The sequence below is a fragment of the Bombus flavifrons genome, chromosome 3 (genome assembly GCF_040668555.2).
Source record: "Bombus flavifrons isolate JBK064 chromosome 3, iyBomFlav1_principal, whole genome shotgun sequence".
NCBI lineage: Eukaryota > Metazoa > Arthropoda > Insecta > Hymenoptera > Apidae > Bombus > Bombus flavifrons.
Window position 1 is genome coordinate 11,559,992 of NC_138444.1, and position 15,036 is coordinate 11,575,027.

A 15,036-nucleotide genomic window follows, 5' to 3' on the forward strand; every position below is an offset into this window, starting at 1 on the left:
TATACGGCAACACGATTTTTAAAAAACTTTGTGCTTTTAATCATTGCATTTACTAAAACATTTTTTTCTGTTCTTTTTAAGATTTTTACTAGAAAAAAAGAATATTTTCGAAAAGATATTACAAAATTTGATAAAGGATAGGTTCTCGATTTGTGCATGCAAATCTTCCGAGTAGGTGGAGCTGCGCATGAAGGTTTCATCCGGTGCTAGCCTTGGATCCCGAGTTGTAAGGAAACGGGATCAATAAAATCCTCAAGTTTCGCGCATGACGGAATTTATTTTGCGAATTTCTTAAGGTTATGAGATGAATCCATGATATAAAACCGTGTAGCACCAAATGCAAATAAGTAAACAACATAATAGACTTAGTTAAATGCGGAACAATGTTCGAAGGTGCCATAGCGGCGTTCTTGAATCGGCTTTTGGGGAAGTATATCGAGGATTTAGATACCGAACAGTTCAACGTTGGTATCTTTTCTGGCGATACTTGCCTTACCGATCTTAAATTAAAACCTGAAGCTCTGGTAAGCAAATTTTTCTGTTATAAAATAATAAAATATATGAAGGTAATTAATATCTTTTGGTTTATAGTATCAATTTGGTCTGCCTATTAAAGTGGAAATTGGTCTAATAGGAAGGATTGTTTTAAAGATACCATGGTCTGGATTATTTTCTCAGCCAATTATTCTTTGTATCGAGGTAAACAAATTAGTAACAAATTCTTCTTTATTTGTGGTATGTTTTAGTTAATATCAAAAAGCATTTAGATACAATATGTTAACTCTGCTTAAAGGATATTTATATAGTGGCTGTGCCTGCTGCTTATGGTCCATATGATGCAGAAGTACAAAAGAAGTTGATAAGGGCAGAAAAAAAGAAAATATTAGAAGATTTAAAGGAAGATGAAGCATTCAAAACAGGTAATTCATATATGTATGATAAAGTGTGTGCACTAATTTCTTCTACAATTAATTTTAGAATTATTTGATAATTTGCTGGCATCTGTGACAAAAAATTTCCAAATTAGTATAAATAATGTACATATTAGATATGAAGAAAAGCTAAATGGATCTCTATGTGCTTGTGGTGTCTGTATTCAAAGTATATCAGTTATGACTACAAATAGGTAAATATTTAATTTCCTGTTATTATTTCCTCAGTATCTATATATATTCATGTCAAATTGTAGTAAATGGAAACCTGGTGTTTGTGGTAGTAATTTAAGTACAATTTACCAATTAATAAGGGCAGAATCCTTAAGCATATATATGGATTATGACACAGAATCTGCTCTTACAAGCACACAATGCGATTGGAATATGTTCAGTCTTCTAGCATGGAAAAGTACAATGCACAGAGCTTTACAAACCTTTGGTATGAAGAACAAAGAGTTCCAATTTTGTAAGTTTACAGTTTTATTTGTAAATGTAACTTTGTGTTTAAATATAAGTAAGGAAACTAACAATGTTATGTTGTAGTACTAAAACCATTCACTGCAAAGATAAAAGTAATTATACATAAAGGTAATGAGACACAAACATCTCGCATGTTGGTTGATATTGTCCTCCATGATGTGGCAATGCAAGTTTCCAAAGCGCAATATATTACTTTTTGTCATCTTTATAATTCGTTGTCACGTGCGATAATCAATAAGTACGTATATTGATTGTCATTTTTTTGTTGACTTTATTCATCGTTATGTTATTTCAGACCATATATAAAATATCGTCCAAACGATAATGTAAAGGAAAATCCAACAGCTTGGTGGAAGTATGCTTACAATTCCATTTTAGATTACAATATAAGACCCTATACATGGTCAAGGGTTAGTGAACACAGGAAAAACTACAGAAAGTATAAAGAAGCATGCTTGCAGAACTTGTTGCGACCAAATGATACAGAACTAAAACTGGATTTACAAAAATATGAAGATTGTCTGACTATTTTAAACATGGTAATAGCTAGAGAGCATGCTAAGCAGGAATTGAAAAATAAAACGATTGAAGAGAAACATCAAAGTATGAATACCAGTATTTCATTACAAAATGTAGTAGAAAACACAACATTGATTAAAGAAGTACAAAATAATGATACACAAGGACAACAAATTAAACCATCATTGCATCATATTACTAATGATTCAGGAAGGAAGATAAAACTGGAAAAACTACCCCAACCAATAGGTACAATAGAATTTGCCTCAAATCAAATTTGTTCACAATCAAAATAAATACATATATGATAAAGACAACTTTTTATATTCTGTTTCAGATTATAAATTCAATTTTACTTTAGCAAACTGCTGTTTGAGTCTTTTAAGCTATGATAGAGAAATTCTTGTTGTAACTATAACTCAGCTCTTAACCAGTGTTGAAATACGTCCTCTGATGTCTGCTTTCAAAGTGTCTGCCCGAGCTGAGAGTTTTGTAATCGAAGGCGTTTCTGCAGAAGGTGACCTAGTGCCATTAATCACGGTCGACAATGTTTTGACAGGTATCAGAATTTACTTTATTAGAAATTAGAATTTACCACTAATTTTATCATTACTCATTTTTACAGGGAATGTATCAACTAACTTCTTGGCAGTAGATTTTGAAAAGAATGGGGAGAACGTGGATCCAACTTTCGACGTTTCTATAAAGCTGGAAGCTATAGAAGTGACTTATTATCATGTAATAATATTTTTATAAGATAAATGTATTTAGGAATGTTAATTCATCCATCCAATATTAATTCATCAGCATCATAAAAAAAAATGATACCTTATTAAATTTTAGCATGCCATGATAGAAATTATTCAATTTTTCAAACTTAATAATTCGGATATGCAAACGACAATTTTGTGGGCGTATAAATTGTACGAATATATAAAAAGAAATTATCTGGTTTTGGTAGATAATATAGTTTCTCAAACGCTTCGGATTAATTTCAAAGTAGACATTAAAGGACCATACATCATATTTCCTGAACAAGGATCGATACAGAAGTGCGTATAATGCGAAACATTAATAAATTCTTAACCGTTTGAGTTCCAGTGGTCATTGAAAAAACAGGGTCGAGAAATCCTGAACAGCGCGACAGCGCTTGTTTTAATCGATTACGAAGAGAACCAAGCGGTGTAATAGTGCTCGTCATATTTGTTACTTTATGAAATACATCTATATCATTATATATGCGTACTATTAATTTACAAGTTTTGTTCAATAAAAATTATTGAGAGGATAACAATAAAATACAAAATACCGTCAGTCGTCCATAGCGTTCAAATGTACTGGGACTTTTTGACACAAAATCTAAACAGCATGATCGCGCTGCTTGGGACTCAAACGGTTAAGCTTGTTTGGGTCTGAAAGTAACACAAAGGAATTTTAGAGGCGGACATATCCTTGTCATGGATTTTGGTAATATGAGTTTGTCTAACGAACTACAGTCTATAAACTTGCAACTTGAAGATGCGACACTCATGGAATTGGAAGAATTACTTTACGACAGAATACATATTGAATTTTCTGGAGCACAAATACTATTTTGTCATTCAGGTACTAGCTTTTTTTAAAATTCATTTTTTCAAATATTAATACATTTATCTCAAATACTCTTTATTTTATTATAGGAGATGATTGGAGGTCAGCTAGAAAAAAGAAGGATTCTGAGTATCATTTTTTACCAAAGATACAAGCAACTACAACTATTTCATGTAGTATAAAACCAGAATACCATCAGTTACCAAGGTACCTCCTAATCTTTTTGGGCGTATTAGATCAGATTTATTGTAATTATAACTTATTATTTTTTAGAATTAAAATCAATGTGTCCATTTCGAGTATAAAATTTAATTTATCAGAAAATAAAACACGACTGATTGCTCATTTCTTGAATTTATTACTATTGGCGTATCAACAGAATGTAGAGAAGTACAGGGGCAATATGAAACAATATGTTTGTAAAGAAAACTTGAACAAAATTTTCATATCGATGAAAGACCTTAAAAATGTGCAACGTAGCGTATGTCTGTCATCGATTGAAATGATACAAAATAAAATCACGCATGTGTCTAAGGAACTTTTGACGAATCATGTTCAAAAACTCGATAGGTAACGAAGTAAGATTAAATACTAATGTACAAAATGTATTCTTCAATATTTTGATAAAATGCAATTATTTTATTACAAACAAACTAAATATAAAATTTTTTTTTTCATATCATAGAAGTGTTGTGTCTTCTGAGGTCAGTGAAGAAGACTTGGAATTACTATCAAAGACGATAAGTCTGTCTGGATTTGATGACAACGTATCTCCATATAATCACATCAATTTCTTGTTGAGATTTGCTATTGGAGAGGTTCTATATATATTGATCTTTCTCACTAGACTTTATGTATCTTTTAAAATATCAATTTTGTAATATATTTAATAATATTTTCAAATGTTTAGCTGTCAGTTCATTTGGGAATTATTCATTATGGAAGAGAAGAACCTTACTTGAATTTAAGATTGCATGGGTTGTATTGCGAAACCGCGATAATGGAGTATGGACCTGCTGTACAATTTGGTGTAGGATCTATTCTTTTAGTAGATAAAACAAATGCTGGAGTAACTGGATCATATTTAGAATTAATATCTACTGAAGAGCCGCACGAAGTTTTTATTATATCGTATCGTAAGGTACTGTAATTTTTGTGATGAAATTAAGTCCTTTTTGTTTACTTCATACTTTCCTACTAATATATTTTGTAGGTCAAATCGAACTGTCCTGATTTCAAATCCCACTTCAAAAGTATTGAACGATCTCTTGTCGTAAATATATTGAACATCAATATAAATCTCCACAGACCTGCAGTATTGAAAATACGAGAATACTGGTATAATTTGGCTAAGTATGTATTAATATCTTTATTATTAAATATTTAATAAGAAAAAATCTGAATGGATATTTTTTAGCATTTTTGAAAACAATAATCTTCTCGACTTCGCGGAGAGTATATGCTACAAAATTGCACATTGGAAAACGAAAGAAGACGATCCACCTATCCCACCTGGTACAGAATAATAAAATTATTATAAATTCATTGTCTATAATCTTAATATTTTATCTTTTTTTAGGTGCTATCAAATTGAATTATTCTGCTCGACTAAGCGCTTTAGTGGTAAGATTTTGCGATAAGGATTTAGATTTAATAGAAATACAGGTCTTGGGACTGGAAAACGATTGCATTTACAATGCTAATGAAAGAATGGTATTGCGTGTACATCTTAGACATCTATCGATTGAAGATTTGAGCGAGGATACACTTTATTCTAAAGTAAACATCAAATTTATGAGACATATTATTACATATAATTTCGCGTATTCTTAATTTTAAATATTTCTTTCTAAGATTTTAACTACAGAGGAGGATAAGGTTTTTGATTTAAAATATGTGAGACATATGCCAAGATTATACACATGTTCGGACATCGATACAAAGCAAGATGATGTAATGTCGGATGGAACATTTAAGCTTTCCATTGGAAGAATGAATTGTGTACTTATTTGCAAAATTCTGTATGATTTGAAGGTATACATTTCATATTTATATACCATTATTATATTATAACAGTAATGATAAAGTTTTGTTTATTCTTACAGTATTTTTTAGCGCCATTTACTTCTACGTATTTCTTGCAATTTAAGAAATACTTAGTTGAGAAACTCATGAATGGGATTGGAGAATTCAAGAAAAGTGCAACGAAATTGCATATATTTATCGATATTCAAGGTCCCATATTTTTGTTGCCACAGCGTAAAGAAGTTCCAAGTCTGTTGGTATTAAATACAGGTGCACTATCAGTTGAAAATTTCTTCAAGAAGAGTGATCACTCTACTCTAAGTGTTAAAATACCCAGCAGTGACTCAAACCAATTAATAATTGATAATATTCTAGTAAAATTAAATAATATGACTGTGTCCAGGGCAATTATGACACTCAGTCGTGATCTAGAAATTCAAGTAAGATTTAATGTTTGAAAAAGTAGTTTTTTAAGAACTAAATAATATTTAAATAAAGTGATTTAATCAAATGATGAATTCATAGGAACCAATTGTCGAACCGGTACATATTCGTTTTGATATTAAAAGAAAAACAGAATATCGCAGTGCAATGGAATTTCAAACATATGGGTTATTTAATATACAAGGTTCTATGGATTTTGCATATATTAATTTGAGCCAAAGAGATTTAAAGTCTAGTATACTAGTGTGGAAAGACAACATATCCAAAATTATTTTATTCAAAGATACATATTATAACGAAACGCAATCTGCAATGACGAGCCAATTAAAAAAATTTAGTAATGAAGAAGCAATGGTAAAGAAATTGGAAGATTTTCTCACACATAATGAAAATTCTGTATGTGAAATTAATACCAAATTAAGCCTAGAAGGGTTGCAGTTAAATTTGTTTTTAGATTCAGAGGAGGTAATTTATCACTTAATTTTATTTTAATTTGTCTATTCTACCACATACGATCTATATCTATTTTAAATTTATTTCAGGTATTAAGTTCACCCGTTCGTGATTTGAATCACGGCTTATGTAGACTAATGTTCGGAGAGATAATTAATACATATGCGTTTTACAGTGATAGAAGTTTGAAGATGAAATTATCTCTTCAAAGTTGTCTTTTGCAAGACACTCGAAAAGATTCTCAGACTATCAGAAAGTTCGTATATTTATACTCTTTCTATTTGGTATATTTTTAACGTAGTTAAATAACATCTTCACTTTGGATTGAAGGATAATTCAATCGCCAGCAAGACAAATAGGAATGCAACCTGAATCTTGTATATCCATTTCAATGTCTCCTATTGTTGATGTTACGTATACTCGTACACCAGCTGGAGAAAAATGTTACGATGCACTTATTCAAGAAGTAAGAATAAACTTATCGGTACCATTCGTGATGCACCTGACTCGATATATTATGGATTCTTTCCCGGGTGATCAAGTTGATGAGGGAATTATTAATCATGGATACGAAAATAATAGTTCTATGACAGTAAGTAATTGAACATTTTCTTTAAGCTATTATATATAAGTTACTTTATATATAAGTAGATAACTAATTTAATAATACTTGCAATACATATTTGTATCAAATCAAGAACAGAGATGTTACTACTACAGAAAGAAATAAATTAAAATACGCTCAATATTTTACAGAAGAACCAGGTATTTACACATATTTATTAAAGTTGAATGTTTTTATTAGTATTTTTCAATTTATATAATAATTATAGAGTGAAAGAGCAAATAGTTTATTTACAATTATTTAAACATTAATATTTTATATAATTTAGATGCTACAGTATCTGTAAGGATACACAAGCCTGAGATTTTGCTTTTCGGAGATTTGAAAGCAAACAATGCACACATGATTTTATTACAAGCAGAAATGTCGATCGAGAGTAGTAGACATAGCTGCTCATCATCGATCGTTTATACGTTAACTGACGTACGTGCCAAATCAAAGAAACAAGGGAATTACTCGCACCATATTCCCTTCTGGTTATTATGTCCCTGTGATATTGAAATTTGTAGAAAAGAAGAAGCACCTGAATTCAATGTCAATTATATTGTCGCAGTGAATAAAATTGATGTTCACGTCTCTGCAGAAATTATACATACATTTATCAATGCAAGTATTATAATATAGATTATAATATTTTTTATTCTTATAAAGTTTAATAACTATAAAATTGTATATACACATTTAGATATTGAATGAAGCTACAAGCTTTATAGATAGTATCAATGTGAAATTAGAAGACAGATTCGCAAATCAAGATTTTAACATGCACACTAATTTGTGGACACCAAAGAAAATTTCGAACGTACCATATAAAAAATTGCATGATGGTAAGTTTTATTGCACAAACGAATTTCTATAGAATTAAAACAATTCTTATAGATTGTATTTTACAGATGATTCACATCTAATCTATGAATGTAACGATCGAGTGGTAACTTTTAATGTGAAACCAATAATACTATGTTTACTACTAGAGATAGAATATGCAATGGAACGATTTTCTGTTATAAAAATGGAGAGTACAATTACAATTTCTATTAATGATTGGTTCAATGATTTTAATCTAGAATCGAATGTAAAAATTCATGCATTCTGTTATAATATGGATTACAAAAATTGGGAACCTCTGATTGATTTGTGCTCAGAAGATGATATGAATTACAAACCATGGGAATTTACAATAAAGGTAACTTTTGTAACACATGAGAGTAATAAATTTTTATGTTTCATATTCTTTACTGTGTGTGTAGATGCGTCATGGTGAAGCATTCATGATAAATTCAAATTCAACCGATTCATACCAACATATAAAACAGGATGCTTCAAAAGTCAAGAAAAAGAGTTTTAGAAATATTGACCAGGATGTTACAGATATGGTTTTTATAACTCCAGACCATTTAAATGTAGCAAAATCAAGTGGTACTTAAAACTAAATTCTTTATTCACATAATTAAGATTAAAAAATACATTATTAAATATGTTTTCATTATAGAGACAGAAATGTATTCGACATATGAAGAAGACTCTGATACAGATGACGAAGAAGGACAGAAAAAGTTAACTAGAACTTCTAATTATTTGTTCAATAGTAACAGTAGTGGGGATGAGGACAGTGATAGTGATGACACGAGCACAAACGAAGATGAAGGATTAGAATTGACACCAGAGTGCAATGTGGATTCTTGTAAGGATTCATTATAACAATTATTACAATTAATCATCATAAATTTGTTATTATAATAGGTTTTTAATCACCAGTTGGACCGCTCGGCCGCGAATCAATAAAATCAAACGATACAGCGGTATACATTATCGTATCAACGGAAGAAAAGCTCAATATAGTAATTACGCCAAATTTAATTATCGTGGTAGATATTATTATGAACGCATTTAAACAAGCCACTAGTGGAATACCGATTGTACCTACCAGTATGAAAAAATTAAATCTTCAAAACGATATTGGTCATGAGAGCCGAATAGAGCTTCTTGTTCCAGACGAAGTCAGTACATTCATCTCAATTAATACATTATTTTTAAAGAAGATGATTTTTACGACTACTTCTTTCATCATAGAATAACGAAAACGCAACTCGAATTATTGTCAGTCAAGATTACCATGATATTAGTCCATCTGCAAGTATTCCTAGCAGTCCAGAAGCGGAGCCTCATTCTGGACTTACAAGTCCGCAATTAGTTGACAATGAAATGGATTTTGCTGATCCTGACACAAATTTACAGAATCATTCAATGCCAATGCAGGAAATATTTGAGAAAGATTCTTCAATTAGTATATATAAAACAATTACTGGAGAAGTTTTACGAATCATTTTTAAAGGTATTCTTAAATGCAAATATATTATCAATGAAGTATCTTTATCTTTTTTTATCACAATCGTAGGATTTGAGGATGTACTGGTATACTGCCCTAAAAGGCAGGGGTGTAATTTAATTCCACTCCGACCTATCAGACACGATGTGCGCTATCACCTGATCATAGAAGCTACTATTAATAATTACTTATATCGTACAATTACTGTACGATCACCTTTATTGGTAAAGTATATGATTTTTTACTTGTTTCATTATGATTTTATTTTAGGAGTATTTTCATTTTAGTTTCGCAATGAGACTTCGTACGCATTGGGTCTTTATTACAAGAAGTCATTGTTGGATAAATTGGGACTCACATGTATCGGTAAACCTACAAATCCTTTTGATGACAATATCAGGATGACAATCATCGAACCTGATTCCACTTATAGCATTCCTTTATACATAGCCTATCATTTTCCTATATATATATTGCCTGCTTATTTAGAGTAAGTAGAAAATAAATGCAGTAAGGGTGTTACTTGACATTACAAGATAAATCTTGTTTCAGAAAATATCAGGTAAGCGAGGAAGGAATTTACTGGAAAGAGCTAAGTGCAACAATAAATGTGATTAAGGATATATGTTGCAAAATGAAGGACGATGAAAGTAATTCTGTATTTTACGTCAAAGTTTCTTGTAATGAAATTCCAGTAATCGCGAGATCAAGTTGTCACGTACCGAATTATTTGATAAATATTTATCCTCCTTTTATTTTCAACAATCAACTACCATTCGTTATAGATGTTTATATACCTGCTATTAATTACGAAGTAAAAATTGAACCAGGGGAAAGAATAAACATGCACTCGTTGAGTTGTAATATTGATGTCCAATTTACTTTTAAGGTATGTATATTATATAAATATTGTATTATATAATAATATGTATCGTATATTAATATAACAAAGCGTTCAATTGATCTAAGTTGTTTGTAATTTTTTCTGTCATCAAAGGTTCAAAATTATTTGGGTGCATATTGGACTGGAACGACAAAACTGAACACGAACTTGGGGAAGAAATTTGTTGTTATGAACGCTGATAGTGAGCTAGAATCGGCAAAACCATTTTTATTATGTATAGAATTGTGTAAAATTACAAGTTGGCATATTGTTATTCAATCTCAATATTGGATGATAAATAAATCCGGACTACCTTTATACATTCAGGTAATTAATTTGTTTCAAAGCGCAACTATAATATATACGTACTTTATATGTAATAATTTAATACTCTCAGGAGTGCTACTCCCATATAATTAACGAGATACCAGAAGAAGAACTGATGGTGTTCTCTCAGAAGAACAATAGAAAGACTACAGTCAGATTGAGAGCTCATCAATCTGAATGGTCTTTGCCTTTTGGATTGGAAGGAATTACTTCCATGTCTTTGATTGTGTGCAAAGATATAGAAAGAGGAAGAAAGTACAGAATTCTAACAGAGATTGAAAGTTCTCGTCTTTCCCCTAACTTCACGAAGATTATCACGTTTCTTCCATGTTTCTATATTACTAACAAAATGAAAAGAACCATTAGATTTATGGAGGAAAATGATCAAGCAGATTTGTGGAATGATCTTCTTTCTGGACAAAGTCTACCATTTTGGCCGGTTACGGAATCAATGAAGATGAGAATAAAGTGGAGAAACAGTCAATTGGTATCGCAACACTTTGGTATTACACATGTAGGAAAAACTGTATTAAGAATGGATAATGGAGTGAGTATTTGAATACATAATTATATACAAAATTATATATATAGAAAGATTTCAATTACTATAAATGATATACTCGTTTATGTATAGTCAGCAGTTAGTGTAGAAATCAAAGGTGGTATTAATTCTCCATATCATGTTACATTCCAAAAATACATGGCGGGCGATATACCTTTAAGGATAGACAACTTTTGCGATGATTTATTTTTAAAAATTAGTCAGTGTAATTTGGGTCAAGTAGTTCTGATAAATCCATTCCAAAGTCTATTATATACATGGGACGATCCCACCAAGTCCAGAGAACTCGTTTGGAATGTGTACAATAATAAAAGAACTGGATACAACGCAAGATTTGAAAGGGTAAAATATAATTTATATCTTGTTACAAAATGTAATATAATATGTGATGATTCTTTCATTTTTAGGATGGATATGGACAAGAAATTGTACCACTTGTAATCGTTGACAACTCTAACAGCAGAGTATCCTCTACTTCTTCAATTAAATCTCAAAACAATAAATTAACTTGGTTGGAAAGCAAATCTGGAAGTTTTAATAACGAAAGCAATGATTGTGACAATGATATAAAGTCACCAATGTTGAAAAATGCACAGGAAAATAAAACGGTAGTTTATTGGGTCAGTTACATGGAAGGAAATCAAAGAATCTTGTTATTCACTCAACAGGAAACAGTTTTCTTAAAAGCGAAGAGTATAGTCGATCCTGAACCTAGTAAAAAGGAGGTATTTCTTTCTTTTGCTGGTATTGGAATCAGTATTGTGAGTATATACATATTAATGAATTAAAATGGCAGAAAAGATATTTCTTATTAGATAATCAATTTAACATGATTATAGATAACAAAATCTAATGAGAATCTAAAAGAAATAGTGTATGCTAACATAACAGATTCTGCAGCTCATTGGGAACTTTATTTTGACAAGAGATGGAAGAGTTTATCTTTAGAACTGAGTGCTTGGATAGAGAGCAAGTATGTAAATTCTTGTAAAAAAGCACAGCTAGAAAATTTCATTGATGTAAGTACATTCTACAAACTACCAATTTAAATATAACACTTCAAGTATAAATAATGAACTTTCAGGTTGATCTTGTAAAAATGCATATGACCAAACCTTTCTTCGGAAAATTAAGAAGGACCTATTCTCCAGGAATTTGGTTGCATTGCAGGAAGTCTATGTCACTCACTTATTTACAAGGCTATGTTCATAGGATACAGGTATGTACTATCATAATATCATCTTCAATTAATGTTATTTAGTTATATTATTGAATTGGCTATTTCAGGTGGATAATCAAATTCGTAATACTACGTTCCCAGTGATTTTGTATTCAAATTTGCAAAAGAGTATCATTAAATATGCAGGCAATCATAAATTGAAGCACTGTATAGAATTTACATGTTTGAAACAAAGGAAACTAAATTACAACGTTTACAAGTACGTAATTCTTGTTAATACTGTATCAATTGTATGCATATAATCAAATGTGTTTTGTAGGAATATTTGTGTCATAGTTAGAGAATTTGATCTGAATTTACAAGAGGGCTTTCTTCTTTCTCTGATCGATTTAATTCCAAAAAAACCAGAAACTAAGTATTCTATTGCAGCGAAACTAAGAAAGGATGTTTCCACCATTCATATCTTGCCTTCCAATAAAGCTAACAATGTAAATATATATACTTCTCATCATTAATATATTAACATAACTAGAATTTATAATAACACATAAATTGCAGAAGACAACTGTTAAAAGGAATAATGTGATAGAACATATGTATATTTCTCCAATCTTAATACGCTTAATATTGTTGGCTGATACAGAAAGACCTAACATTTATAACATTAGTGATATAGCAGATTATAAGAATATTGTTCGATTTATTTTTGAATATTCTGAGAAGGGAGGGTCTGAAAAACACGCTGAATTTCGGTACGAAAATATTTAACATAAGAAGCAATATATAACATACTTATATTCTGTTAATTTTGTATATATATCTTTCTTTGGATTTTAGGCTTCCATATTATGAAAGGAACTTTATCGCAATTAACACTAAAGAAATTCTGTTTGATCTATCACGATCTTACGTGGCTCAAACTATGCAACAATTTCATGTTTTGATTCGTTCCACTACAGTCTTAGGAAATCAATGTGGCTACAACTTTAGATCACCAGGAGACAATTTTTATGAATCTAATACAGTAAGTATGAATTGAAAATGTTCTGAAGGAAGCAATTTTTTTATGCTAAGTATTATACACGTCGAATCTTTCAGTTGATTTTATGTGGAGACGAAATAGCAGAAAAATTAAGTTACGAAGTGGCGTGTCAATTGGGTTATGCTACCCCTGACACCACACAAATATCAGTCTTTAATTTTAACATTGAACCTCGTATAGTTAAGGTATGTTAAATACAACTGAAGAAATATTAATTGCTTGATATTAAGGTAAACAATAGATACCACTTTTTATTTTAGATGAAGGAATCGTGTATTCAAAATAAAGATGTTCCTCCCTTGAATCTTTCAATTCGTACTTCGTTTGCTACAGAAATTGAACTAGAAACCTGCAGCTTAGTAACTGCCTTTATTAGCAGTGAGTAAAAAGCATTTTATCTTATTAATTTATAAGAACTTTAACTGCATAATTACATTTGCAGGTATTCATCAAGAAGAATTGAAATATTTCTTCAAAACTTTGGGGAAGAAAACATCGATATTTTTTAATACTGAAAGTTCCTCTTTAAAAGCTTACTCAAAAGTAATAGCGGATATTATAAAAAGGTAGTGTTGATAAAGTGTTGTACATAAGTTGAATTTACATTTGAACTATGCATTTCAGGGCACAAGAAATAGGTCATAAGTTCATATCTCGTATACGTTTACCGCGCTATATCAATCCTTACAAGGTAACGTATAAATTTATTAAAATATTATTTATGAATAGAAATTCGATTAAAATAAATTCAACCCTTTTTCTTTCACCTTTTATTAGGGAGTTGAAATATTTTCGATGCATAAGGCAAAAGGAATGCATCTTCTAAGTGTAATTAATAAGAACCCAGGTATTGAAACAGACACATATTGGGCACATACTATCTTATCAAACGATGGAAAACATATAGCTCTTGTTTCATTGCAGTATGTATATGAAAGTTAATATTTTTACTCATAAATCGCTAACTTTTCTTTTCAATTTGTATTTTGTTTATAGGCGATTATATTTTATTGAAAAAGGTTGTACCTGGGGATCCCTAAATGTAAAATGGACTTTAGAGACTCATCAATTACTATCACCTCCAACAGTAGTTAACAATAAACTTATCTTGCATGTAAACAAGGTACTTGTTTACTATACACAATGTATAAGTTCATCGCTTATTCCTATTTAAGGATATAAATGTAATGAATTTATCTTACCTGCAGAATGAAGGTACTTTGTCACCCATGATAGATTGGTACCTGGAGAGCGAAGCAACAGACATTCTGGAGTGGCTGTGCCAGAAAATAAATATAGCGATGATCTTGAACATGGAGAACAGTATATGTTCAAAGCAAGTTGTATAATTGGAATCCAAGCTATAAAAAAAAAGATAATTATATATTTAAGATAGTCAGGCACAATAAATTCTCTAACAAACGCAATACTTCCTCGTGTTTATATTGAAAACCTATATCTAAAAGCAACATTATTTTCCTACAAGTACAATGGTTTTTTCTCATACTCAACTTTCATATAGTTTAGAAATTCTCTATGTAATATCGCGAAATTTAAGATAATCATATACATACATATTTTCATACTCTCATCGTTAGTTCCCATAGATCACGGTTTCGTATATCAGAGAGTCAGACATATC

At 30.5% G+C, this 15,036-nt stretch overlaps 1 protein-coding gene across 1 annotated transcript; it reads left to right on the forward strand.

The window, feature by feature from the left end:
• Positions 1–180: 180 nt before the first annotated feature.
• LOC138178425 (intermembrane lipid transfer protein VPS13A) lies at positions 181–14,821 on the forward strand. The gene is made up of 51 exons (XM_069110271.1): positions 181–524; positions 592–699; positions 794–920; positions 979–1,126; positions 1,190–1,401; positions 1,479–1,653; positions 1,711–2,183; positions 2,272–2,493; positions 2,560–2,672; positions 2,778–2,986; positions 3,373–3,539; positions 3,614–3,731; positions 3,798–4,094; positions 4,210–4,342; positions 4,435–4,665; positions 4,738–4,877; positions 4,942–5,039; positions 5,104–5,303; positions 5,379–5,558; positions 5,630–5,989; positions 6,075–6,458; positions 6,536–6,702; positions 6,777–7,038; positions 7,145–7,211; positions 7,340–7,677; positions 7,757–7,898; positions 7,965–8,257; positions 8,322–8,490; positions 8,564–8,755; positions 8,830–9,071; positions 9,145–9,406; positions 9,470–9,624; positions 9,688–9,890; positions 9,953–10,289; positions 10,398–10,610; positions 10,681–11,157; positions 11,245–11,514; positions 11,580–11,933; positions 12,012–12,191; positions 12,257–12,391; positions 12,460–12,611; positions 12,672–12,840; positions 12,911–13,104; positions 13,190–13,376; positions 13,451–13,579; positions 13,655–13,772; positions 13,837–13,960; positions 14,019–14,085; positions 14,172–14,317; positions 14,391–14,517; positions 14,603–14,821. The coding sequence occupies exons 1-51, from the start codon at positions 384–386 to the stop codon at positions 14,741–14,743; spliced, it is 10,248 nt and encodes a 3,415-aa protein (XP_068966372.1). The 5' UTR covers positions 181–383; the 3' UTR covers positions 14,744–14,821.
• The last annotated feature ends 215 nt before the right edge of the window (positions 14,822–15,036 follow it).